General features: G+C 42.6%; 2 protein-coding genes across 4 annotated transcripts in view; both read left to right on the top strand.

The window, feature by feature from the left end:
* Window positions 1–22641, top strand: part of pcsk6 (proprotein convertase subtilisin/kexin type 6) — a 38012-nt gene extending 15371 nt beyond the window's left edge. For 2 of the 3 annotated variants that reach the window (XM_071472937.1, XM_071472940.1), the window contains 9 exons: window positions 932–1068; window positions 1705–1863; window positions 1962–2064; window positions 2269–2465; window positions 3423–3510; window positions 3581–3684; window positions 20602–20731; window positions 20907–21019; window positions 22410–22641. In XM_071472937.1, the coding sequence (XP_071329038.1) occupies window positions 932–1068; window positions 1705–1863; window positions 1962–2064; window positions 2269–2465; window positions 3423–3510; window positions 3581–3684; window positions 20602–20731; window positions 20907–21019; window positions 22410–22507 (1129 nt within the window). In that variant the 3' untranslated portion in view covers window positions 22508–22641. The remainder of the gene's footprint in view (window positions 1–931; window positions 1069–1704; window positions 1864–1961; window positions 2065–2268; window positions 2466–3422; window positions 3511–3580; window positions 3685–20601; window positions 20732–20906; window positions 21020–22409) is intronic. The other variant, XM_071472939.1, reaches the window with a different exon arrangement.
* Window positions 9284–10871, top strand: LOC139615107 (uncharacterized protein F54H12.2-like). The gene has a single exon (XM_071472941.1). It carries the CDS (start codon window positions 9416–9418, stop codon window positions 10721–10723), a length of 1308 nt encoding a protein of 435 aa, XP_071329042.1. The 5' UTR covers window positions 9284–9415; the 3' UTR covers window positions 10724–10871.
* Window positions 22642–27661: the final 5020 nt, after the last annotated feature.

Genomic DNA, 27661 nt, shown 5'->3' with positions numbered 1-27661 from the left:
TCCAACTAAATGAAGCCCACACGTTATTAAAGGCCCAGTGTTATCTATCCATCTATCAGATGCTGTTGTTTTGGTTTCAGCTGCAGAGGTTTGGACACTTCACATTATTTTCTACTGTTAGAAAACAGTTCACACTGAGATAACTGTACACTGGAGTGACTCTAATGTTGTTTTTGATAAGACAGTGTGATGGACCAACCAACAGACAGTCATTATCATCCCTCGAGCCACACTGCTAGCATGGCTAAAAAGCACATTATGGTATGGTACAGGTAAAGTAGATACAATAGATACAAAATATACTGTATCTACTGTACATAAAATGGTTATCATGTTAATTATTACAGAAATTACAGCTGCATGTCACAACAAAGCAGTCACCACTCTCAGCCACGACCCAAGCCCCGCCCACCTGGACCCACCATCCAGCCTTACAGGATTTGGTTTCTCTGAGTGTTTACCTGAAATCTGCTATATATTTATTAATCACTCAGAAAACAGTCAGCCAATCAGAAGAGAGGCTCAGTGCCCTCTTTTATCATTTTGTGTAGATCAGAATTCATCATTTATAGTAACTGGCAGTGCTGCTATAAGAGCTGTGGGTTCAATACACATTAACAGGCAGCTGCACATTCTGCACCATGTCATGTCATATCCTGACGGCTGGGTGTGTAAATGTGGAGAGCAGTGGTCACATTGTCAGATCTGTGAAATTCAGAATTTTCTAAACTCTCACTATTTAAAACTTTGGTTGCTAAAACTAGCTAGCTAAACTGTTCTTCTAAACACAGCTTTTGACTAAGGACCAAAGATTTCCTCATGTGTGAATGGCACAGTGTGAAGGGGTCATACGGGGCCCCACCTTAACTCATTAACATTAATATTTATCTGCTTAATGTCACCTTTTCTGCCCCCATGTCACTGTTCACAGGCAGTTTGACAGCTCAAACGAGGGCTTCAGGGACTGGGAGTTCATGACAGTTCATTTTTGGGGTGAGAGGGCAGAGGGCACATGGACTCTGGAAATTATTGACTCACCATCAAAGCCACGTAACCCTGAGGTGCTGGGTAAGGTCCAAATACACATACACACTCAGGCTCACATTTACATTTAAATTTACCAACCAGTCCTCCAACCTGAATCAACAACCCTCTGATACGACCCACAGCAGTGTCTCCTAAAATAGCAGGCATACTGGACCTCTGTTGCCATGGTTACAATGTGTGACAAACATGCGGACTTTACCAAGAGAGATGTACATAACCTCGTCGTCATGGTTACTAAAATAACAGTTGTGGCGTGGTCAATCTTTGTTGTCATGGTTACAATAATAACAGTGAACAGTCATGGATAATAGAAACAACATAAACTGCTACTGTCACATGGGAATCGAACACCGCTCTCCTGTGTCATATTCATCCATCCACCCCAACCTCCTCCTGACGTGGACTTTATCGCTCTATAAACTACGTCACCGCACTTTTCCCTTTGCTCCTGTCATCATTATTATGGCCACTAGATGTTGCCTAGCAACAGAACCTAACTATGGGTCATAATAACCTGCTGACAGACGACCTATGGGCTTGTTTGTTTACAGGAGGACAGACTTAAATTTATTACATTTGGCACTGATGTCGTTATTTGAAATAACCTACAAAAAGCTCTAACATGATTATTATTATGATGATGATTATCTGACACAGGCAACCTAAAAGAATGGACACTGATCCTTTATGGCACATCTCAGGACCCTTACCAGCCCCACAGAACTGAGCACGTCCGTTCAAGGATGCTGGAGACCCCAGACCCAGAGGAGCACCTGGAGGAGCCAGAGCTCCATGAAGAGGAGGAGGAGTACAACGGTGAGAGAATCCAATCAAATACTTCATCACCTTCCCATCTAAACTGACTTAAGGTGGTGATAATGGTGCTGATCACAATCCCTGTGGTGTTCATCAAGGACCTTGTCACAGTGAGTGTGGGGACCAGGGCTGTGATGGACCAGATGCTGACCACTGTCTCAACTGTGTCCACTTCAGCTCAGGCAGCTTGAAAAGTGGCAGGTAAGAGCTGAGAGAAGGAACAGAGCTTTTTAGCTTCTTTTAGCTCATTGTTTTGGTTTTCCGACCCACAATCCATCTCATCAGTGGCAGTTCTGCAGCTTCTCCAAAAACCCACCGATATTAAGTCTTTTTGTTTCGTGGACTCAGTCAGTGAAGTCCATGTTGTGCTGTCAGCTGACTCTCTGTGTTCCCGCACGTGTGCAGAACCTGTGTGAGCCACTGTCCACTGGGACACTACGAGGACGCGGCGTCTCGTCGCTGCAAACGCTGCAATAAAGGCTGCGAGAGATGTGTTGGTCGATCAGCTGGAGACTGTCTCTCCTGTCGAAGAGGCCTTTACCTCAACACACTCAACTCCAGCTGCGTCGACACCTGCCCTACAGGTTACTTTGCTGACGAGAGTAAGCTCTTTTATTAAATATGTGATCATGTACCAGTCGTATAAATCAGAGCTTCACCACTGTTCCTATATATTGTCAGTGCTCCTGCAGATTGGTCGTGGGATGTATTGGGGGTGTGTGGTTATTCATGGTCCCTGTCTGTCTAAATGATAAGGAAAGGAGCCTCAGTGCTTCCTGTCTTATCTCCTTGAGCATAGAAAACATTGGACCTTCCTTTTTGAAAGGATAGGAGAAAATGCTGTCCCGCAACTCCTTGCTGCAGCAACATTTAAAGCGATTTACCTATGGATGTATTGGACTCACATTGTAGTTTAACCCTGGCAGACCCACATTAATATAGAAACAGAGCAGCTGTTTTATGTAACATGATCCAAAACTTATGGAAATCCTTGTCTAAACTCCAAATCCATAAATATAGATTTATTCTCTTTAAATCTGTCCAGATTTCTAGTTAACAATATCATCATAACAAAATACTATATGCATAAATGTCCTAATGACCTCTCCTTCACATCTTTCCTTGACCTCACGGTATTTTCCATCAAGTTCAAGGAACAGTGGTTAGGAAAGGAAATTGATTAGGAAAGGTTAGGAAATTATTTTGACTTTTCAACTCTGTCCTGTTCTTGGCTTCATGATTCCACTGACTGCCACTTGGTGATAGTAAAGAAAAAGACAGGGGAGAAGACGACTGCTAATCACCCAACATCGGAAAGAAAGCTGGCTTTGTATATTTAATGAGGAAGGAAACACACTCAACGTATTTGTCAGACCCAAGGACACAGAGTGTTTCTTTGTTAGAATGAATGTAAACATGGTCTCCAGGTGAATGAAGTGTTTGTGCTTGTACAAAGATCATTTTTTTAATGTATGTAAATTCATGTTGAATGTTAAACAGACCCAGCAGTCCAGATATTGCTCCACTACACTGATGCCTGTGTGTGTTCCCTGTGGCAGATCAGAGACATTGTCTGAGGTGTCATGACACCTGTATGAGATGCCTGAGGTATGCAGACAGATGCAGTGCCTGCAGTGAAGGCTACAGGTACGTGAAGACGCAAAGACTGCTGCTTATATCTGAACTTTTGTAATGCAACTGTGGTTTTTGTTTGCAGTCTGGCCGGGATGACTTGTGTTCCTGAATGCACCAATGGAACCTTTTTCCACCTGGAGGAGATGACATGCAGCCCATGCCACTCCTCCTGTTGGACTTGTACAGGTCAGTGTGTTTGTATGTGCAGAAACCTGAGGTATCCAGACCTGTGGTTTAAATGGTTCAGATACAGGTGTGAGTACATTTTGATCACCTCTGTGTGTGCTCCTGATAATATGTTGTACAGTGATCTGCAGGTTTTGATCTTGAGTTTTGACCCTAAGTGTCAGCACTGCTATTCTGGTACATTCCTCAGTCACATCTTGCATCGATTACTGTAACTCTGTCCTCTCTGGTCTTCCTCACAAACTCCTCCGTAAACTTCAGCTGGTTCAGGATGCAGACTCCTATCCTCCAGCAGCTGCACTGACTCCCTGATAAACTCTGCACTGACTTCATGACTATACTTCTCACTTTCAAGTCACTTCACAGCCTGCACCTTGGTACCTCTCTGATCTACTGCACTTCTGCACACCTGCCTGTACTCACCACCCTGGGGTCTAAATCCCACCTCAAAACACAACTCGTTAAGCTCGCTTATTCTGTTTAGCTCACTAGTGTTTATGCAGATTTATTTTATGCAATTATATTTATTCAAATTTATTTAGTATTGTTGTATTTTATGCATTTAATCTTTTACTGTGTTGTAAGGAATCCTTTAGTCCTTCAGTGCCTTTAAAGGCACCAGAGAGAGGATAGATACACTTCTCATCAAACTTTTGACAGCTCTGACCTTTCACCTAATTTGCATAGGGGGAGGGGTTTGACCCCCTCATGCATTTACATCTAATTTAAAAAACGTCGTCATCTTTGAGCCCCCCTTTTTCCCCCATGCTTGCGCATAAATTACTCAGAGTCTAGACTTTTGTCACAAAACTATAGAGAACTATAGAGTCGGTGTATTTTCGTGAGAAGAGCCGTACTCATCATGTCGGTCGATCGCGCAGCGTCTTTTATTAGTGAAACGGCGGTAACCATTTTACAAGAGTCAGGCGTAGATGGTTCCAGAAAAAGTATGGTGTTTTTGCGCAGGACCCAAATGCCTCCTCCGCTCACCCTGCGTCTGCAAGAGGAATGGTCTTTGGAACCCTACGGGCTGTGTGGTAGCTGGGGATATATGTTCAGGTACCAGACCGGGGAACTGTGTCTCTATCAGCGGAGTGAAGGTGACACACCGGGGGACCTGCTGGATCTAGCCACATTATCTTCCAACGATTGGGGTGTGTTAAAGTCTATCAATCCGAGGAGTATCAGGGAGGTGGTCGAAGAGGAACAAAAATCTTTGCAATCTGTGCAAAAATCGTTTTCGGCTATTTGGCTGTCAAAAACCTCAACTTCGGGTCGTTGGTTCTTCCGCGTCAGTTACCGGTTAGAGAATAAAGAAGAAGAGTCAAAGAAGGATGGAGCCTGTAGGGAAGAAGCTAAATGGTATTTTGCCTTGGATCTGTTCAATTCCGAATGCGGTGTTTTCCGGACTTTGTTGGCTTTACCGGCTGAGGTTTGGAGTGAAAAGTTGGATCAGATCAGTGATACGATCACTTCGCTCTTTCACAGTTGCCATATCTGGGATAATGCCCTGGTGAAAAAAGAAGACCCCTCTACTCCCACCCCCCACACACACACACGTCAGAGACAAACCACCCCTTCACCCCTCCCACGCAAGGATAAACCACGTCGCCACACACTATAAAGAGACAACCTACCAAGGCGGAAAAATAAAACACCACAAGAACAAGAAGAAACATGTGTACCCCTCAGAGAAGCTACACGCCCAGGCTTATCGCAACAACCATCCACCCGGCTCCCTCAAGAGATTACAAACCGGATTTAGAAAATGCATTTATGACGACTGGGGAGAATGACGACCGTCCACCAACTCCACTACCACCACAACCCAAGGTTCTGGACCATCCTCCTGCTTCACCTCCACCATTCAGCGCTCCTCCCCACCATACTCTGGAGCCAATCCCTGAAGAGCCTATGGATCTGATGGACTCCTTCCTTGAATGTGACTGCGGGCATTCGTGTCGCGATGATTTGCCAACTCAGGCCGTTGAACAAGGTGACCAGGACCATCCTGACGGATGGCTAACCGATACTTTCTTTAACGATACTTTCTTTAAAGGTGTAAAATTAGCCGTGCTCCACCTGCTGAGCAAAACTCTGTCCCTGTACCAAGATGAGATGTGCGTGGGGTGTCGCATTAATCATCCCAGCCAGAGACGGCACCAATGCCTGAATGTGGGTCTGGAAGGCTTCTACCAGGAAAATTTTTACTGGTTGATGAAAAGGCTCTACACCCCCAAGCTTATTCCAGCCATTCAACACTTCCTATCTGTGCAAAACATCAAGGCGGATCAAGCGAGGATCAGAAATACGGTGGAGAGTCTTTTACACGAGCTGAAATCAAAGAGCTTCATCTACCACGCACTCGATGAGATGTTGGATCGAGAGGACGGAGACAGCAGGACCAAAAAAGAACAACTTGACAAACTGTGTGACCTGTGGTTGGAACGTTAGACGGCAGGAAAATGTGGAATTTCTGTAGAAAAATAGTGACTCAGATCATGAACCACATCAATAACCGCATCGTCATCCCTCAGTTGATAGAGCTTTTGAGAATGGCTGTTGAGAACAGAGTTTCAAGGCATAAAAACAACACTTTTATCCAAAATGCAGACGTTGAGAGACTGGAGAACTTGATGGAAAAAGTCCGGATCTGTTCTACTCTTATACCCTGTACACCTTGGGAGGTATCGGTGCATCAGGTCGCGTCCGGGGTTGAATCTACTTTGTCAGAGAGTTTTGAAAAAATTTTAAATGAACTAACGAGTGACATCGTTAGACCCTGGCACATACTCGCTTTTTACACCATGTTTGTCGATGTTACCAGCGAACTTTTGCAAAACAACCACCCTGTCAACGTTACGGATGAACTCCAAAAACTGCACGCTGATATGCAGCGTACTCTAGATTATTCTCTGTTAGCACAAACTCTATTCACAATCACATGTTCTAGTAGTGATAAATAGTTTTTCTTTTTTGACAACAAATTGTTTAGTTAGTTAGATTAAGTTTTTCTATTATTCATATCGTTTTTTAACACTGTTGTATTTGTGTTAAATTATAGTTAAAAAAAAGTATGTATTGTTTTTTAACACTGCTGTATTTGTGTTGAATTATAGTTTAAAAAAAAAGTATGTATCGTTTTTCACACTGTTGTATTTGTGTTCTAATAAAAAAAAAAAAAAAAAAAAAATCAAATACCCTACGCATGATCTTTTTCTCTCATTCTGGTCTCAACATGTCTGAGGTACGCGTCATGAAAAAAGTTTATTACAACCCAACACACCCGGGTAGCTTCGGCGGTGTAGAACGCCTCCGTAGGGGAGTGCATGATGAAACGGGCAAGAAGGTTGAGCGTGAAAAGATCAAAGACTTTTTATCTGGAGAGGATGCATACACTCTACACAAACCCGTCAGAATGCATTTTATCAGAAACAGAGTTTTTGTCCCGCGTCCTTTAAACCAATTTCAAGCCGACCTATGCGATATGCAAGCCTTAGCAGAGTATAATGACGGGTATAATTATTTATTAACGGTCATAGATGTGTTTTCCAAAAAGGCTTATGTACGTGCTCTAAAGAGAAAAACCGGATCCGAGGTGGTTGAGGCCTTCGAGTCAATTTTTGAGGAGAGTCAGACGCCCTTAAAACTACAAACCGACGCTGGAAAAGAATTTTTTAACAAGCGTTTTGAGGCTCTGATGAAAAAACACGGCATCATACATTTTTCCACAGCCAGCGATCTCAAAGCCTCCGTGATTGAACGATTTAATCGCACTTTAAAAAGCAGAATGTGGAGATATTTCACTGCTAACAACACCATGCGATACCTCGACGTCTTACAAGACTTGATGAAAAGCTATAATCAGAGTTATCACAGCAGTATAAAAATGGCACCTATGGATGTAACCGCAGAGAACGTCGATCAAGTGTTTGAAAACCTGTACGGTAAATCTCTCGCCCCACAGAGGACCGAATTAAAGAAAAATTTCAAGGAGGGAGACCTCGTCAGGATATCAAAGTTGAGAGGTGTGTTTGATAAAAAGTATGAACAGAGTTTTACGGACGAAGTGTTTACAGTTTCCGAGTGCATCCCTCGCGAACCTCCTGTGTACAAACTGAAAGATTATGATGGAGAACCCATCCAAGGTTCATTTTATGAGGCAGAGTTGCAAAAAGTAAAAATGGATAAAGACAGAGTCTACCACGTCGAGGAGATTCTGAAACGACGTACCGTGAGGGGTGAAAAACAAGTCTTTGTACGTTGGAAAAACTGGCCTGAGAAATTCAACAGTTGGATCAAGGCAGCTGAAATAATAAATGTATAAGAATCGCCGCGCGCCTGCCTAGAGTATCATTCCATCATGTACGGGGCAAAGGACGAGGGGTTTTACATTACCCTGCCCTCTAACGCCAGCCTCAACGTTTTCAAAGATAACAAGAGTTCCAGTTACCGCGTTGATTTAGCGCAACATATCGATTTAGAAGGAAAGTGGGAGGTTGCCTTGACGGAGATTTCATACCCCCACACTTGGTACACCATACACAAGGATGACGCCTATTTTTACTGGAGGGTAAATCCCCAAAAATCGGCAACAGAGAGCGTGATACATCGTCAAAGGTTTACAGAGGGATATTACAGCGGCATAAAAGACTTCAGGCTAATGATGGATAGTTATTTTAGAGAAATTAATTCTGATATTTATCTAGTTTATAACATCATTCAGAAAAAATTTGATTTCCAGGCCGGAGGTCAGACGCACGTACTCTACAAGGGACCCGCTGCTTACATGATGGGTCTAAAGTCGGGAGAATGGTTCAAGTTTGATCAAAAGTTGGCTCACTACCCCGCTGATATGAAGGCCGGGTTTTATCATTTGTACTGTTACAGCGACGTAGTACAACCGCAAATAGTCGGTGACGCTTATGCCCCCCTCTTGAGAACGATCAGTGTTAAGGGCACGTTCGGGGAGGTCATCACACAGCATTTCAACCCGGCTTATTATTTACCGGTAGCCAAGCAACACATTGAAAACATTAAGATTGAGATAAAAACGGATCAAAACAAACCGGTAGATTTTACCTACGGGAAGTGTATTGTGACGCTTCACTTTAGACCAATAAAAGTTTGAAAACCTGGGATATATATATATATATAAACCATCTGGTTTTCCCACATCATTCAGTATCGTCTAACCCTGCGACGGTGACTCACCTCTGACGGGTGCGACGGACATCAGATACGTTACACAACGGTCAAAATGGCACGAGTAGACTTGCGAGAGGATCCTCACAGATTTGTACATTATTATGAGAGTCAGGTGGGAGGAAATTTACCAGGATTTTATGGAGCTCCCGTCATGTACGGTCGTGGTATAGGCTCTATATTTTCAAAATTGTTTCGTTTTGTATCCCCCCTGGTGAAGAAAGGCTTTGCGATAGCTAAACCTCATCTCAAAACAGCCGCTAGCAACATTGCTTCGGACGTGTTCGGCCGTGTGGGAAAATTTGTCAACGGCGACCAGAAACAAGAGGGGTCGGGGGGAATTATGGTCTTAGCGCGTAGACAGAGGAGACGACCTCCGGGACAACGCCTCTCAACAACCTCTAAAAAACGCTCTGCTAGTAAAAAGAGGAAATCAGTCGCGAGAAGCAGGCAGGCAAAGAAGAAGTCTCCCCAGAGCTCTGACATATTTGAATTCTGATTTTTTTTTAAAGAGAATTAAAAAATCATGGCTCTGTTACACCAGAAATCCCCAGAGTGCACCCTCGCTGAGTTGGATTTATTTACAGCGCCTATGACACAGCTTTCCATCGAAGATAAAACATACACCGAAATTTCCCCCGTGTCAGCTATCACAGACGGCGGTCCTATAGAATTTTTTATCCCCGGAGACGGTGAAAAGTATCTGGATCTGAACGATATTTTGCTGCATCTTCGTGTGAAAATCACCAACGCGGACAATACAGACTTGGCCAATGATGCGGCGGTGGGCCTTATCAATTACCCTCTGAATACAATCTTCAATCAATGCGACGTTATTTTGGGGGATAGATTGATTTCACAATCGAGCGCTACACATCCCTACCGTGTCATGATTGAGACCCTACTCAACTTTTCAGGAGATGCGCTCGCCAGTCAGTTCTCAGCCGGTCTTTTTTACAAAGATACCCCCGGGGCCATGGACTCTAGAGTGACCGTCAACGGTCCCAATAGAGGGTTAAACACGAGAGCCGCTTTCACAACTAATTCACGAGAACTACACCTGTTTGGTGCTCTCCACGGGGATGTATTTTTTTGTGAGAGACTCTTGCTGAACTCTGTTGACCTGAGAATTAAACTAACCCGTGCCAGCGACGCTTTCTGTCTAATGGGAGCCCGTGACTCCACGTTTCGTCTGAAAATACTGGGGGCATCTCTATTTGCCAAAAAAGTGTCTGTGTCCCCAGCCGTGCGATTGGGTCACGCAGCAGCCTTAATGAAAGGTAACGCGCTCTACCCCATCTCACGCGTCAATGTGAAGACATACTCTATCCCAGAAAACTCTAGAATATGCAGCCAGGAGAATCTTTTTCTGGGGGCTATGCCTAAATATATAGTTTTGGGTATGGTGCACCACGAAGCTTTCACCGGGAGAAGAGACCTGTCACCCTTCAATTTTATTCACAACGATGTAGAATATCTGGCTCTCTGTCAGGATGGTAAACAGATTCCCGCTAAGGCTTTTCAACCTCAGTTTAACAACGGACAGTCCATTAGAGAGTTTTACAACATGTTCCTGGCTACGGGGAGACATCTTAAGGATTTACCCCTGAGTATCAACCGAGAAGAATTTAACAACGGATACTCTCTGTTTGTGTTTAATCTCAACCCGGCTGACGACAACGATGCCTTATCTCCCGTCTCCAGCGGTAATTTAAGACTAGAGATGAGATTCAGAGCACCCTTAGCGCAAACCACCACTCTTATCGTCTATGCCTGTTTTGATTCAATTCTGGAGATCGACTCAAAAAGACAGGTGCTTGTGGATTATTACTAATTTGAAGGGAAAAAATAAAAATAAAAAAAAAATGGATAATCTTCAGATAGAGAGTATTTTGAATCGTTTGCTGGGAGATGTATTTTGCGGTGTGTGGGCCTGTGACCTATTACCCTCGCTGAACCCATCCTTTAGGACACCGTCCTACTTCATAGTCAACACAGACCCTGCTCACATGCCTGGGGAACACTGGTTAGCTTTAACACTAGAAAAGGGAGGCGAAGCCACCTTTTTTGACTCTTATGGATTTCCGCCAGACTTTGATCACTACCCCTCGAGCATCTTACAGTTTTTGGAAAACCGTTCTCAAAACATCAAGTACCACAACCGTCAACTGCAACACCCTCTGTCAACCGTCTGCGGGCAACACTGCATCTATTATCTCTGTCAACGGGCCTGCGGATTATCTTACCACCAAGTACTGTCTTTGTACAGCGACGATGTGATAAAAAATGACCGTATGGTGTACGACTTTGTGAGAAAACACCGTCTCAAAAATAAAATCAACGTCGTCCCAAAACAGAGGAACTGCTCTCTACAGAGGTTTAAAGACTGTTGCGGATAAATGTTATCTTATATAAAACTTTTTATGGTTTGAACCGATACTTAATTGTAATTCATTGCTGATTGAAAAAAAAAAAAGACTGTACGCAAAAATTATGCTCAATAAAACACTTTATTAATGAATGACAAAGTTGTGTGTTACATTTATTTATTTATGGTGAAATACCGATCCAACTCGGTGACAGATTCATTTGTTTCTTCATCTTTCCACTTCTCGTGCGAGGTGCTTCTTTTCCAAACATGACAATTTGGTCGTGGGCCGTACCCGTCTTGAGGGAGCGGTACTGGTCACGAGCTTCTGGGTTTTTCACAGCGGAAGAAGGGATGTTCAAATCAGCCAGGGTATTCAAAAATTTTGACCAACCCGTCGGTGGCGCGGTTCGGGATGATTTATAAGAGTGTGACAGGTGTTTCAATAAATCAGTGATATGAGACCCCTTCACAACTTGACCCTTATAAACAAATTCCCCCTTTGCATTCCAACCTTTATCGCTCTCGGATATTTTTTTTAAGATGTATTCGGTGTTGTTGTGATCTCGTGGAGGGAAGCTTTTTAAAACTTCAGCGATCACACGGTCAGCATCATCCGACGCCTGAGATGATACCCGAGCGCTTTGTTGATTTGAGAATTCCGTCTCCTCGCCCTGCTCGTCAGGGTGTTCCCTCTGAAGAGTTAGGGTTACACGCCGCTGGTCTCTCTGACCCTGCTTCATCAAAGTTAAATATCTTTGCAGTAAAGCGTTGTACTTTTTAATTTTTTCATCGGGAGTCAACCCCGGCTCATCTAATACGGCTCTCATTTTGACATCCAAATCATCCTCTGCGGTTTCTCTGATGGTGGCTGGCGGTTGAGTCATACGGTTTAGCTGATGGGGTGAGACGAGAAACATTTTCTGCGCCTTCCTCAAAGACATCTTCTCACGTATTATCTTCTAGCGAGTCCCCCGATAAGATCCCCGATCATAGGTACGACGGCGGCTAGCAGGGGTAAAAGAAATCCGCCCGACTGGTTCTTTAAAACCTGATGTTTGCGTTTTAAAGTTGTTTTCTTGTCCGCCAACAGTCTGATAATTTCTTTCTGCTTCTTCAGTTTTTTGAATTGAGAAGGTGATAAAGGGATGTTTCCCTTCAAAAGGTTTAAAGCAATCTCACACAATGCTTGGATAAAGTCTGGAGAGCTGTGAATAAGAATATCTTTACGTTTCTTGGGTGTGGCGTGGTATAAAGCCGAAAGTAAAGCAGCATTTCTTTTTAAACGTACCGACATGATGACGATGATCTAGGTCATTTATTTTGGTACATAGACGGTCGGCCGCTGGTGAGGAAGTACACCGCTCCTCAATCTGTATCGTTCTGGACAGACGGGTGTAAGGTCTACTATTAAATACCCGTGAGGGTCTCTGGTGGCGTCTTCAAAGCTCTCTAAAAAAAATGCCTTTTGAGACGGAAAGATTTGACGGGCTAATATATTTATTTGTAGTTTGTCTCGAGGATTTTTAAACAGCACCAAATAATTGCTGTTCAAACTAATGGTGCGGCTGTGTTTACCCTGATGAAACACATTTTGAGTCAACATCATGACGCTCATGTTTTTGTGATGCCGATACTGAGTAAAGATTTTAACTACATCGGGATGGTCGGAGGCTTGGAAAATAACATCGTCCAAAATGATCAAATGTTTTTGACCAGGAGGAAACAGGTTTTCATCGTCAAAAGAATCTGGCAATCCTTCAACAAATTTAATCTTTTTATTCAACCTTTGCAACTCGCTGTACATAGGTTGAAAGGAAGTATAAATCCACACAATATTTTCAGGTACAATATTCATGACATGTTCACAGTTTTCAAGTACATTCTTTACAAAATAGGTTTTCCCGCACCCGCTAGGTCCTACAATCAAACATGAGAAAGGAAATATAAACCTAGGTTCAAAATCAACTTCCTCCATTACATTCTGGTGTGACATTTTTAAAACAAAATGAAACAAAACAACACAAAATCAAACTCTGTATATCCAAAAGGCAAAGTTGTATGAAACAAAACAACACAAAATCAAACTCAGTATATCCAAAAGGCAAAGTTGTATGAAACAAAACAACACAAAATCAAACTCACTCAATATCCAAAGGGCAAAGTTGTGCCGTCGGCAAAGAGACGTCTTTTGTCATACACCACTTTAAACTTTTTCTGAAATGATGTGTTTTTCAAGACGAAGCTCTTTTTATCGCGACTAATGTTGCGCTGTGGGATCTCAATCACACTCTCACCAGAATCACGCAGGTAACCTTCCACCAGATCTCTGACGCTGTCAAAGTTTACCATCTCACAGCATTCCCGAGTCTGAGTGATGCCTTTGACGCGCATCGCTACTTTTTTTTTGTTTTTTGTTTGGTATGCATAGCTCTTTGGACCCGCGGCTACAAATTCTTGAATGCTATCCCCGTCCAGTTCATCTGTCAAGTCCCCTAGATAATTACCCATCTCTAAAGGCGTCTCACCCTTCTTTACCACATAGATTAAACTATCGGTGTCGATGTAAAGAACCCTCTCTTTCAACTTTTCTAAATAACTGTACAGTTTTAGACGTGCGTGTGTTGTGGTGAATGCCGCAACGAATATATTGTTTTGTTTACCCGGGGGTTGAATGCATCGGTCGCTGTATCTCCACCTAATTAAGGCTCTCTCGTTGTCTAGAACGTTGAAGTATTCAACCTTGTGTGTGCCCGAAAAAAGGTAGGAGAAAAACTCTTCAGATTCTGAGACGATGTTGGTATGGAGTAGGTTGTCTCTCTGCGCAAACTTCCCCCAAAGACTGTTGAGACACAATTTAGCCACTTGTCTCTTGACAGGATTCGCTTCAATTTTGCCCGCGTCTAACAGAATGCCCTGATTTGTATGATAGTCCCTGATGTATTTTTCTCTGGTTTCCCGGTCCGTCGCATCAGGCGGGTACCCCGATGCTTCCTGTTTACCTTTGAGAAAACTGTGGATGTAGTCGACAAACACTGAGTCGCTACTTTTGTCAAAGTGCCACACTTCTGTGATTTTTGCCACTCTGTACCCTAGCTCGAGGGCTTTGTTAAACTCGAGCGTGACCCACACACCTGTCAACGCTCTGGCTTCATCGCCGTGTCTACAGAGACCCTCTTGGTTGTTGGTTTCAGCACAGGTACGACACAGCGGGAAGATTAATTTACCGGATGAGCATTTGTACGGTAAAACAGGGAAAAAGAGACCGCGTGGTGGATATACAGTGGCTCTGATTAACCCAAAGTAGTTACGAGGATCCCCAAAATCTTTGTGAATGATGGTAGGATGCCCTAGGGGAAACTTTTGCGTGCTCATGACATACGGGTACAGTGAGCAAACGTCAACATAATGCACAGTTTCATCAGACCCCGCCGTATGCCTCAGCTTTAAAGCGCTCGTTCTGCCTCCATACAGCGCTTGTCGTGGTATGAGAGGTTCTGGGAAGTTGAAATGCTGGAGAAAGTTTACTACATGGCTCGATTTTTTCATTTCATTCCACATGTGTTCTCTCACCACAATGACGCGGAGGTTGTGTTCAGACTGTAACATCTGCACTCTCTCCTCACTTTTTGCATGCAGTTCCCCAAAGGTCAAACCCCTCATCGGACAAGTATTTGTAGGATTAAAACAATCAGGACAACCGTGATAAAAACATCCGTGAAACTCCCACGCATATTTTACACCGTCAATCTCTGCGTAACCGTCTACAAAATAGCGACCAATCTGTTTTTCACCCATGTTGAGAGCATGCTGGATAAAGATTTTTTCCTTGTGCATCACCCACTCTAACCACCTGATGGATTCGTTTGAGAATCTTTTACACCGCTGGGCGTAGTTGTCAGGGCACGGTATGGCGAGGGTTTTAGGTTGCAAGTAATTGGTGAGAAACACCTTCATGCAGGCTGATGCTATGGTAATAGTGCGGAAAGGGTCCACGCCTGTCTCACTGAGATACTGCTCCCTGAATTTAACACACCCTGTGTTGAGAATATCAACGTCATTCTTACAGTAATGCAAAGCTTCCTTCCTAAAGTCAAAGACTTCCTGACTGGCTTTACTGTACCAGCTGTAAAACTCCTCCTGCTCGCGCGTCGTCATGCGGTCTACACCGTAATCAGACGGCGGAGGATAGGGTCCTACATACCTGAGGTGCTTTTCTGAGCTGAATCTGTGCGGAAAATACCCCTTGGTCTGATCGCTGAAGCCCAAAGCCTTGGGCATGGCGTTAAGACGCATGGGCAGGAAAGAAAGGGAATCTATGAACTTGAGTTGATAATCGGGTTCCTCAAAACTGAGGATTTTACAACCTGTCATGAGAATGTTTTGTGGCGATGCTTTCTCTTTCAATATACCTTTTAAAACTAGGTAGCTGTCAAATCCGCGAGCGTTATGCGCAATAAAAACATTTCCCCGGTACTGATTCCTCCTGAAATACAGGAGAAAGCGTTTAACACAGTCCAGACCGTAAAACACCTTCTCTTCACCTTTTAATGTTTTTGCATACACTAGAAAGGGGATGTGTTCGTTGTTCTCGTTGACAAATGTTTCAAAGTCATAAAAAACCAAACCGAGGTGTTTGGTCTCACTGGCGACGGGTTGAATGTAACACAGGTGATCGTCTGTTTCAGAACCAGCCGGTAATGTTTCACCGCAGATTCTACATCTAGATGCGCCACAACGATGCTCGGCCTTGCCTGTGGTCATATTAACGTAGTAGCACAGATTGCATAGTTTGCATTTTTTTACTTGATCACAAAAACTAAAAGCCTGTTTGTTCATAGGACATGGCTTAGCCTCTTTGTGTCGAGCAAAACAGGAGAGTGAACGACACGTCCTGTGACAATCTGAGCATTTTATGGGTTTGAGCTCTTGTGTAGAGCAGATGGGGTCGATGCAGACTTGACAGTAGCCCTTACAGCTGTGCACATAGGGGTTACATAAACCCTTGTAACAATAATTACAGATAAACTTTGCGCCCATAAAGGCTTTGAGGTTTTTAATCCCGTAGTAATGATTTTGCAATAGGAATAAAAACAGAGGTTTGGAACGATCGGGGAAGTCTGTTGCAAAATGCGAGAGGGGTTCGTTATGAGATGTTCTGTAAAACACTACAATTTTGCGCTTCAAGATCTCCTCAAATTTGGCTATGTCATTGAAAGTGACGGGCGTCTGATCATTTAAACCAGCCTGACGCTGCAACTCCCTACCCAGACTATCACACTGGCTATCTGTGAAATCTGGATGGATAACATGAGACAGGCTGACGGCAAAGCAGAGCTGATCGTTCCTGTCATCTGCAAAATAGAGATGGGGTCTTTTCTTTTTGAGAATTTCACAATCTAAAGTTTTCTCCATCTTACGTTTGGCACCGCCCGTAGGGTTCCGCACTATGTGAACAATTAATTCTACATCTTCGTCAGCGGCTATGTTATTGTTTGACTGTACTATACGATCGAGCAAACCTTCAAAAGCTGGAAGAATATTTCTGCCTCGGTCGTTGTTGGTGACTGAAACATAATCACGCACATTTTCACCTACCACCTCCAACTGAATAACATCATTGCGACTAGCTTGCGATTCTACCTCGTTGGCTAATTCCCTAATTACCCCTATCACGTTTCGATAAAATGCGGCAATATCGGGTACATTGCCGGGTCGAGGAACTGTAAATGTGTGTCTCATGACTAGAGTGTTAAACCGATCATAAGAGGCTGTTTCTGTCTCTCTGCCCCCTCTAAACCCCTCCTCCTCCTGCTCTTCAGCAGGAGTGTGTCTCTGCTCCAACCCTTCACCCCCCTGGTGAGGCTGCGGCTGTGATTGTGGCTGAGACTCATTTTGTTCATTTTGAGGTTCATTTGATGAGCTGAGAGCTGATATGTTTGTCTGATTTAGATTTTGGAGTATGCTTTCTATGTTGTGGAAGGCGTCCTCGTTGTTTTGATTTAATCTTTGGAATGTGTTTTCTAAGGTTTGGAAAGGATTTTGTGGTTCTACAGGCGAGTTATTTTGCACCTCAACATTGTCGGGTATAGGGATAAAACGTAATTGATCTACAGCTATTTGCAGGTCGAGAGGGACTTGGTGGACAGAAGAGGGTGTTGGAATATGACGCAATTGCTCTACAGCTAACTCAATTTCAAGAGGGACTTGGGGTGAGGGTGAACAAGATAAAGAGTCGGAATCAAATTCTCTATTCATCTTTTAAAATAAAAAAAATGTCATACAAATATACATACGTATTAAAATTACAACATTTTTTCACAAATGGCCGTGAAGGATGAAATGATAGAATGCATTACTTGGGTAACCATCTGGAGCGTTTCCAGTTGCTGGTTTCGGGCGCCTCTTTGGGTTCTTCCCGTTCCTCCTCTTCCCACTATCGGTCCTGGTGAATGATTGATAGCATCCGCAAAGAGTTTGCGGACAATCGTCGATCTGACACGTTGTATTTTACGCCTTTTGTGGGGTCTCGCCGGAGCCTTCTCAATGGCGTTTGTAGTGGTAACCCTCGCAGAAGAAGAAGAAGTGTGAGGTTTCTGTCCTCTGGGAGGACATGAAAAAACAGGTGTCACAGGTGCTGTTTGTCGTCTGATAGGAGATGGGAGGACTACCCAAGGTGGTGTCTGGGTCCTCAGGGGTGTTGAGACCATAGGCTGAGAGTCTGTTTGGGTATAACAAATTTAATGGGTTAGCATCATTAACAATAAACTTTTTACTTTTTTTGAAACAAACATTTTAATTAGACACAAAGTTTTAGTTTCAGAATTCACTTTATTTACCCTAGACTGGAAAATTGAATGAATAAAAAAATCCACACCATGCAAAATGCATTTCAACCTGCTTCCAGTTAACAATGAAGCAGTCTGTGTTTACAACTGTGTATGCACAATATATATATACTCGATAAGGACCTATGAGAACATGTTACGTCATCATCGTCATCACCGTGCGACCAAACACCAGGAAGTTGTATTTTCATTTGAACGCTGAAGCGCGAAGAGTTGACTTCGTTCCACGTATAGATCACATTAAAAACAAAGGAGGTTTAAAAAATGGTCAAGATTACCTGATATCTCCTGTGCCCCGTCGGATCCTTGCGCCGGTGGGACCTGCTGGATCTGCTTTTTATTTTTACGCGGACGGATCGCTTTTGGTCGGCCGGTTAACCCAGGACGTACCGCCGAATCGCTCTGCTGGGTCTTCTTTTTACTTTTCCCCCGGGGTCGGACCGGCGAATCCCCCGCTAGGATCTCGTCGATATCCCCGTGGAAGACGGCCGGATTCCACGCCCCAGCCGGCACCGGAGCTATCGGAGTGTTGATGCGCTCTTCACCCGCCGGAGGGGTGGTGTTGGTCGGGGCAGGTGGAGGAGGAGACGCGGCCTCTGACCGGTTCAACGCAGAATCCTCAGCCGCTTGGATTTCATGTAAAACCTCCGTGAAACTGCCGTCGAGGTCCCGTACGTCGTTCAGACCGTCGGTAAAATCTGTAAGTATATGTTTCAGCTGAACCTCAGTATGTTTTGTTGAAACTGTTATTATAACACAGAAACGGCTGCAGTGTGAGTTTTAAATTTTAAAAAGACAAACCTTACCAAAATGTGATTGTGAAAAGTTGATTCCTTCCAAATCTGCGGCTGTGACTTTAAAAGATGGATAATTCTGATTAAAAAAACACAGTCCAATGTTTAGACATTGAATAGAATACATAAAAATACGGTAAATATAGTAAATACTTACCAGAAAACTGCGGTGCTGGGTGGACATCTACGGAGACGGTATATGCTAAAATACACAGATCTTTCGTTTAATATTTTTAAATGTTATAAAAAAATAAGAAGCAACGTGTGTAGAAACGCAAAGTCTTCTTACCGCGAGCCATCATGCTGAGTTTTGAGTCGTACGTCCCGGGCCTGCTCCGTCATACAGCCGCTCAGGATGACGGTGTATTTATACCCGTACTTCTTATATTGAACACAATTACTCTGTGTCTTTTGTTTAGTTTGTTGTCTAGTTTTCCCACCAGAAAATAATTGGGTTTTGTTTAAAAAAGTTTTTCAGTCAAAAAAAAAAAGCTGGGTTCATATGGAAAGCTATCTATCATCCTAAGGTTGGATCAGGTCAAGTTTATAAGAAACAGAAAATTAGATACACATGGTTGTGAGATGACGTCTTAAAGTGTTTTTTGACCATGATCTTGAGAAACTCTTTGTATGTGAGGGTTGAATGAATTGTAGTTTTCTATAGTTTTCTATAGTTTAAAAAAAGTTTTTCAGCCAAAAAAAGCTGTCATATGGAAAGCTATCTATCACCCTAAGGTTGGATCAGGTCAAGTTTATAAGAAACAGAAAATTAGATACACATGGTTGTGAGATGACGTCTTAAAGTGTTTTTTGACCATGATCTTGAGAAACTCTTTGTATGTGAGGGTTGAATGAATTGTGGTGAGTACGGCTCTCCTCATGAAAATACACCGACTATAGTTTTCTATAGTTTTGTGACAAAAGTCTCTCTGAGTAATTTATGCGCATGCATGGGAAAAAGGGGGCTCAAAGATGACGACGTTTTTTAAATTAGATCTATATGCATGTGAGATGAAGTCTTAAAGTGTTTTTTGACCATGATTTTGAGAAACTCTTTGTATGTGAGGGTTGAATGTATTGTAGTTTTCTATAGTTTTCTATAGTTTAAAAAAAGTTTTTCAGCCAAAAAAAGCTGTCATATGGAAAGCTATCTATCATCCTAAGGTTGGATCAGGTCAAGTTTATAAGAAACAGAAAATTAGATACACATGGTTGTGAGATGAAGTCTTAAAGTGTTTTTTGACCATGATTTTGAGAAACTCTTTGTATGTGAGGGTTGAATGAATTGTGGTGAGTACGGCTCTCCTCATGAAAATACACCGAGACTATAGTTTTCTATAGTTTTGTGACTAAAGTCTAGACTCTGAGTAATTTATGCGCAAGCATGTGGGAAAAAGGGGGGCTCAAAGATGACGACGTTTTTTAAATTAGATGTATATGCATGAGGGGGTCAAAGATCAACCCCTTCGTCTGGGAAAAAAGGGGGGGGGGGGGGCTCAACCCTCCCCTATGCAAATTAGGTGAAAGGTCAGAGCTGTCAAAAGTTTGATGAGAAGTGTATCTATCCTCTCTCTGGCACCTATAAATAAAATTTCTTCTTCTTCTTATTATTATTATTCTTATTATTATTCTTATTATTCTTATTATTCTTCTTCTTCTTATTATTATTATTATTATTATTATTATTATATCTGTTCCCCAGGACCAGGTAAGGAGGAGTGTATCCAGTGTGCTGAGGGCTTCCTGCAGCAGGAGTGGAGGTGTGTGCAGACCTGTTCTCCTGGCTACTACCCTGCACAGGCAGCAGGAGCCCCTCATAAGATGTGTCACAGGTGAGTGATTCTTAGTCTCACTGATTTAACCCTACATCATAATCCTGCTGCTGGAGTCCCTCCAATCAGCCCTGTACTCTGTCTATAAAAGGAAATGGGATATGTGTTTGTGTTTGTATAGATTTTGCTGATCTCAGCTCTGCTCTGCTGGTTTCATGTCGCTCTGCGTCTTCAGGTGTGAGGAGAACTGTCTGAGCTGCACTGGCCCCGGAACGACCTGCACCAGATGCAGAGAGGGTTACAGTCTGGTCAGCAGGACTTGTATTGTTAATGCTTCATGTAGTAATGGTGAGTTTGAGATTTTGACCCACATCAGCTTCATTCACTACAGATTTTCATGTGATGTAGTGAAGCTTTAGTGATAAGAATGGGGGATCTCAGTTCTCAGCTGCTGTGAATGACCTCCACAGCTACAAGTTCATGTCTCAGCTTTTCTGACTGGAAACTGAACAATTTCCTAATCATGGATTTGATCCACTTCATGTTTAGATAATGTCAGCTAGCTAAGACAAGTAAAACTACTTAACTTCCTGTGTTGCAAAGCCTCACCAAAATATTTAAAGGTTCCTGTAGAGTTTTTCTTTCTTTTGTTGAGCTATAGAACAATGTTTTTATGAGTACACCCACATGCAAAGGAGGACTGACATGCTGCTGCTGATTTCATGTTATTTTGATAAGTAGGTGATGCTTACAGGCTGACAAATGTTCCTGTGGTCGGGGGGGTTGAGTCATTTTCCTTTGGCATGTATTGTATATACTGGATACAGACCAGAATATGTATTAAGTATTTCAAGTATTCTACATTTTTTATTACCTTAAGCACCTTTCAGGCCGCAAGAGTGCTGGACACACAAACATGATTTGCTGTTAAGTGGAGGTAAAGAAATATGCTTCATGAAGCTGCAGCAGGAGTCAGGAGTAGTATCCACAGGCTAATAGGCAAACAGGCTAACAGCCACATGGTCTACTGTCCGACTGTGGTACACGAACATATCTGGTTAAATACAGATGTGATACTGGAAGTGTCACAGGGAAGTCAGTCTGTGTGAGAGCTAGAATCAGGAAACTTTATGTACAGGTGCGATAAACCAGCTACACCACTGAACTCATCTGGCATAACATGGCTAAAGGCTGGCTGAAATATTATGAGCTGTCAGCAGTTCCCTCTGAAAAGTGCCAGTTCCCAGAAATCTGAGTGTTGAAGGTCTTGAAGTGGAACTAAAACTACAACATTTATACACAAGGCCCCAGATCTCAGCCAGGTGTAAATAACATCTGTACAGGGTGACCACATCTGAAGAAAAGTTGAAAGGTCAGAGAACCACTTCCTCTGTAAAGTTAAAATGAGTTGACCCCCTTATAGCACAGCAGCAAACACAGCGCAGACAGAATGAAAACACTTGTTAATACCAGGTGTAAATGCAAAGGCCCCACTGATCAGACGTCACCATCCACAGAGTGCATCCATGTATAGATTGCATGTTAATACCAGTAAGTTATGCACTTTTGAATCATGCATAATTCCAGGATTACATTTTCCGGGCATTGCTATCAGTTTTCTCAGAAATGAAATTTAAAACAAGGCAGAAATAACTTCTCGTCAGTTGAACAGACAGTGAAGTTCTTGTGCTCATCCTCCATGGATTTTCAGTATTAAACTGATTCTCTGCTCTGTCAGCTGATGAGGTCTTCTGTGACATGGTCAAGTCCAACCGTCTCTGTGAGAAGAAGCTCTACCGCCAGTTCTGCTGCCGCACCTGCCTGATGAATGGATGAGGAGCCAACCAGACACCTCTTTGTGTCAGGGTTAAACTTATGTTAGCTGCATCATTTATAAAGAACTAAAATTTCTATTTGTGCTTTTCAACATACTGTAACAGGGCATTAAACTTATCTCACTCTGGAATCAATCTGTGCAGTTATTTATCTTCTTTCTTTCTTGTTCCCAACATGTGGAACAAATACTCAAACGTCTAAAAGTACGAACCTGCATTATAATGTATGAAGTACTGTTTAAAAACCACTGTTTTTACTCAAACACAGGAGGAATATGGAGTTCATCAGTCTGCCGAAAAATGAATTTTAGAGAGTAAAAACTGGAATCTCTCAGTGACATAAGTATTCACACACTTTACTCAAGTCTCCAGTCTTCTTGAGTAAGTCTTATAAACTGGAAGCTGCAGTGAAGAAACTTGATAACCAAACTGAATTAATCCAGATTTACAGGCAGATGATGACCAGCAGACAGGAACACAAGCAGGTAACAGTAAATACTTAGAAAACACACAGAAGAACAGAGGCTGGAGCATGAGCAGATGATCTGGCACTGTCTGGATAGTGCTGGTAATGAAGGACCTGGGTTCAGGAGTGTGAGTGGGAGGGGGAGGCACAAATGATTGAAGAGAAGACACAAGCTGTGTGAGGAGCCACATCCCATACAGAAATGTAATATATGAGATATATGCCCCTATATCAGGAACAATGTGACCATATATGTCACCTATAAGGGGATGTATTATCATCACATATATATGTCTTCTGGATATATTGAGATATAGGTTTACAACATATATGAAATACCCATAGTAAAATTTCTTTATGTACATATATAGAAAATATCTATATGATGATTTTTTATATGGTATTTTATTGTTGGGTTCCCTATTAGGTTAGGAACCCAGAGCAGAGACGCACAGAGACAGGAGTTGAGAACTGAAAACTTCTTTAATGACACGAACCCAAAAAACAGTCCAACAGAGCAGGCAAAAGGAGGCAGGAGGCTGGCAGGCAGGTGAATGGCTGGAGAAACAGAGCGACGGAGAATCTGGAGACTGGGTAGCCGGGGAACAGCATGCAGGGAGAGAGCATGGAATAATCTGGCAGCGTGTGGGTGATGAACCGGGGGTTTTAAACTGGCTTAATGACTAATGGGCTGCAGGTGGGTCAGGCTTCCACTGCTGCACCACGCCCCTGCCACACACAAGCTCTGCAGGGAAAAAACAGAAAAAGGGAGGGGGAACAGAAAGAGAGCAAAAAGTGCAACAAACAAAAACATACAACTCAAAACCGTAACATTTTATGTTGCAATCATAAATGTTAACACTATATGTTTAATTTATATACGCAAGTTAATTAAAACATATATATTAAAATCATATATGTCGATACATGTTTTTTTTGTATCAATTTTAAGCATAAATTTCTATCTTTCATATTTATACGTGGAAAATCTGTGCTTGCCCTCCTCAAAGAAATGACCAAAAGTATGTTGTTTCTTAAATAGCGATGATGTGATGATGATGAAGGAGACTCCGCTGACACCATCTTACTTGTATATAAAGAGGTTTATTACAAAGAAGTCCAGCATCAAATCAAGCACCATGAATTGCCTGAGAGAGGAGTCGAAGCCAATATGAAACTCCTCTGAATAACAGCTCTAACTACCCACTTATATAGGTTATTGTCATGAAGCTGAGACAAGATATATGGTCCATATCTAAATGGACCACATTACCTAAGACAAAGAAGCACTCATCTCCCATGTCCTTTTGACCTAGGGCTCTTAATTGAATGTACCAGACCCAGGAAGTCACATATCATATAGAAACATCTCTACAGTCTGAAGAGGGATTTCTCAGTGTCTGGCTGGTGTAAAGTGGAAGGGCTTTATGCAGCCAGAAAACTTTACATATTTGTAATGAGTGCTTTTCACCATATCTATCAACTCCATGTTCTAGGCCTAAAACTGAAAGGCAGAATGGGCCCATAATGGCCCCCAATTCTACAGTGGGCTCCTAAACACAACCCCATCATTCTTGACCATTAGCCATGACTCCAAGGTGAGAATGATTCACCTGCAATAAAAATTTAATGGCACTTGCGTGATAACTGCTGTTGTCATGAAGGTCTAATTTCATGTATGAAGTGATGCCTTTTGAAAGTCATTGATGATGTAATAATGTAGTGCGTGCTTGGTAAATTGAAGATACCAACAAGTTAAATCTCCATACAAGTTAGCACACCGATTAGATTCCTCTGCCTGTTGCTTATGATAACTTGAATTAAAATATAAAAACACTTAGCCTTCCAGTGAGGACTAAGCAATTTTTAGTTAGTAAGCCCCAAAGCTGAATATTCATCATAAATCCATACTTAGTCCATTTTTATCCCTCCTGGCTTTTGTAGGCTTTCAAAGCCTCTCCTGAGTAACACAATGGAAAGTTGATCAGGTAATTATAGATGTCTGGATACTGTAGGTCCGGTATGTCGTCTGTTCCGGCTGTGTTGATACTCTTGAATAGCACCCAGAGTGCATTATAAGGATCAGTGATATTTAATCTATTGAGTTCAGTGTCTGCAGAATGAATTTGCTGATGGTCTGAAGTCGGACCGACACTGGTGCCATTCCTTTTTGCTCATGCTTTTCCTGCCAACACGGTGGCGTGTGAGCTCTATAGCTTAACTTCTGTTATGTATATGATAGAGGGTCTTAGCAGGGTTAGGATTAGGTGTAGTAGAAAATTACTCAAGGTCTCCCCCTATCTGGCCAACGCCAGACTAGGTTGTTGGGATGACCAGGGCAAGGCACGGGCCGACGCAGGTCAGTCCCCATTCCGACTCCCACTTGCTAACATGAACCATATTAGAGGAGAAAAGAAGAAGGAAGAGCAGAGAAGGGAGGGGAACTATTCTAGAGCAGTGTCCTAGTGCTGTTTTCCTCAGGGGGATTCTTGAATTTTTTGCACAATCTGTTCTGAGCAAGTTCCTAGTTTGAGAAATTCTGTACGGATAGGATGAAGAATCGTCAGCGTTTTTAGGTTATGGTTAGGATAAAATATTTGGTTGAGGTATTATAAGTCCATCTGGTGTTTATCCGTTTTTTAAGATCGCATAAGAAATCATCTGCGTTTTTAGGTTTCCATATGGTTATGGTTAGGAAAACCTTAACCCTAACCCTAAATTTAGAATCAAACTCAAAGTCATTTTTTGTTAAACCTAGTTTTAAAAGCTGGAGAAGGGCCTCATCTGGTCTAGCTGGATCCAGGTATTTTTTGAAAACCTGTTGAACTGCTTTTAAACCAAGTTGAGTGTCTATATTTGTGTACAGGGTGTCTATATCTATAGAGAAGAGCATGGCTCCAGGACAAACCTCCACAGATTTAATTTTTGAAACGAACTCATATGTATCTTTAATGTAGCTGTCATGTTTCTGGGACAAGGGATTCAAAAAATAATCAATATATTCAGCTACCCTATATGATTCACTCACACAGTCGGAGACAATGGGCCGACCCGGAGGAATCTCATGAGGAACTGTCCAAGTGCTGGGATCCTTATGGATTTTTGGAAGCAGATAGAATTTCCTTGGACGTGGCGGATCTTGACCAAACAGGTAAAATCTCTGTTTAGAAGAGATGTATTTCTTCACATACAGTTCCTCCACGATCCTCCGGGTCAGCACCTGAGTCTCCGACTGTAGGGAGTGTGACAGCGGCCTGTAATGAACTGAATTACTCAGTTGTCTCTTTGCTTCAATGAGATATTGTGTTCTATCCATAATAACTATTTTTGATCCCTTGTCCGCAGGTTTTATGACTATATCCTCACGTTTTTTAAGTTCTTCCAGCGCTTGTCGCTGCTCCACACACAGATTATCCTCATCTAACTTAACAGCTCGGGTCCCCTGGAGTCCCCGCAGGTCCAGCCCAATCAGCCTCTGGGTGTTAGGGTTAGGTTAGGTAAAGAACGCAGCACTCTTAAGAGTGCTACGAGGGGCACGGGCACACGAGAACCCATGGAAATAAAAAAAATTTTAAAAGAATAAATAAATAGGTCTCTTAAAACCTTCTTGTTGGGTTTCAGTGCTTACAAATAACTTAGGGGTGGTGGAAGGCTAAGGCCCTGGACATTTAGGTCTTTTGCTGTGTGATTAAATCTTCTGCCGGGTCCGGGTTTCGAACTCCAGTCTACCGTATGCAGGTCCACGGCCTAAGCCACTCCACCACCAAGGGGACACAGGGAAAAGTAAGAGGGTCTAAATAAAAGGTAAATAGATAATTAAAAAGTAAAGAAATGAAGATAAAAACCCCACGGTTTAAAAGGTTATTCCTTCAGGTGGTAATCAGGTTAAAAATTGGTAAAAAACCTTTTGTTTTTTTTGGGGGGAGAAAGGCGACAGTCGGCACTCATTGTAACCATAAGGTTTTTATTGGTCCGGTGCTGGGTTTGAACCCCAGCTTCCCAGGTGGGTGCCCACTGCCTTATCCATTAGGCCACCAAAGGCTACAACCATGTAAAACCAGACATAGAAATTGGGGTTAAAAGTAATCCTAAAAAGACCCAAAAATGATTAAATGAATATATAAAAGGATTTAAAAACAGCCCTTAGTTTAAGGGTTGGAATTGACCTAAAAGGTAGGATCTGAGGGGAGAAGGGTTAATATGGGGTAGGGTAATAGGTTGTGGTTAGGGTTAGGTTGAGGTCAGGAAAGGTCAATGGTTGAGGTTAGGGTTGGGGTAGGGAGTGGTTAGGGTTAGGATTAAAAGACATGAAGGGCGATAAAAAAAAAAAAAAAAAAAAAAAAAAAAGGGGGGAGGAGGGGGGGGGGGGGGGGGGGGGGGGGGGTTCTTGTAAGCATTGTAAGAAGAGAAACCGGGGTAGGGTTAGCAGGGATCGTGTATAGCTGGTTTCGAACCCTGCATTTCTAAAGGAAAGGTCTTGACTTGCACCACTACAGTATCATAGTGTTCCTCAGCAACGGACAGCGGAGTTCGAAGATTAATTAAAAATGTCAACTCCTGGATTCCCATCCCATCATTCCAGCAGGTGGAGAAGTTAGAGGGGAGAGTAAAAATACATAAAATCGGATAGATTTACACAGTAATAATAAATACATAAATATTAAATTAAATTTGGAATATAAGAAGCAT

This window comes from Trachinotus anak, unplaced genomic scaffold (genome assembly GCF_046630095.1).
Source record: "Trachinotus anak isolate AG129_WGS33_773 ecotype Australia unplaced genomic scaffold, CSIRO_AGI_Tana_v1 ptg000042l, whole genome shotgun sequence".
Taxonomy (NCBI): Eukaryota; Metazoa; Chordata; class Actinopteri; order Carangiformes; family Carangidae; genus Trachinotus; species Trachinotus anak.
The sequence above is the reverse complement of the archived record's forward strand: the minus strand, read 5'-3'. Positions and strand labels throughout refer to the sequence as shown.

Bases quoted from the DNA above. Each gene is read 5' to 3' on its own strand.
- LOC139615107 (XM_071472941.1), top strand. From the start codon at position 9,416: ATGGCTCTGTTACACCAGAAATCCCCAGAGTGCACCCTCGCTGAGTTG.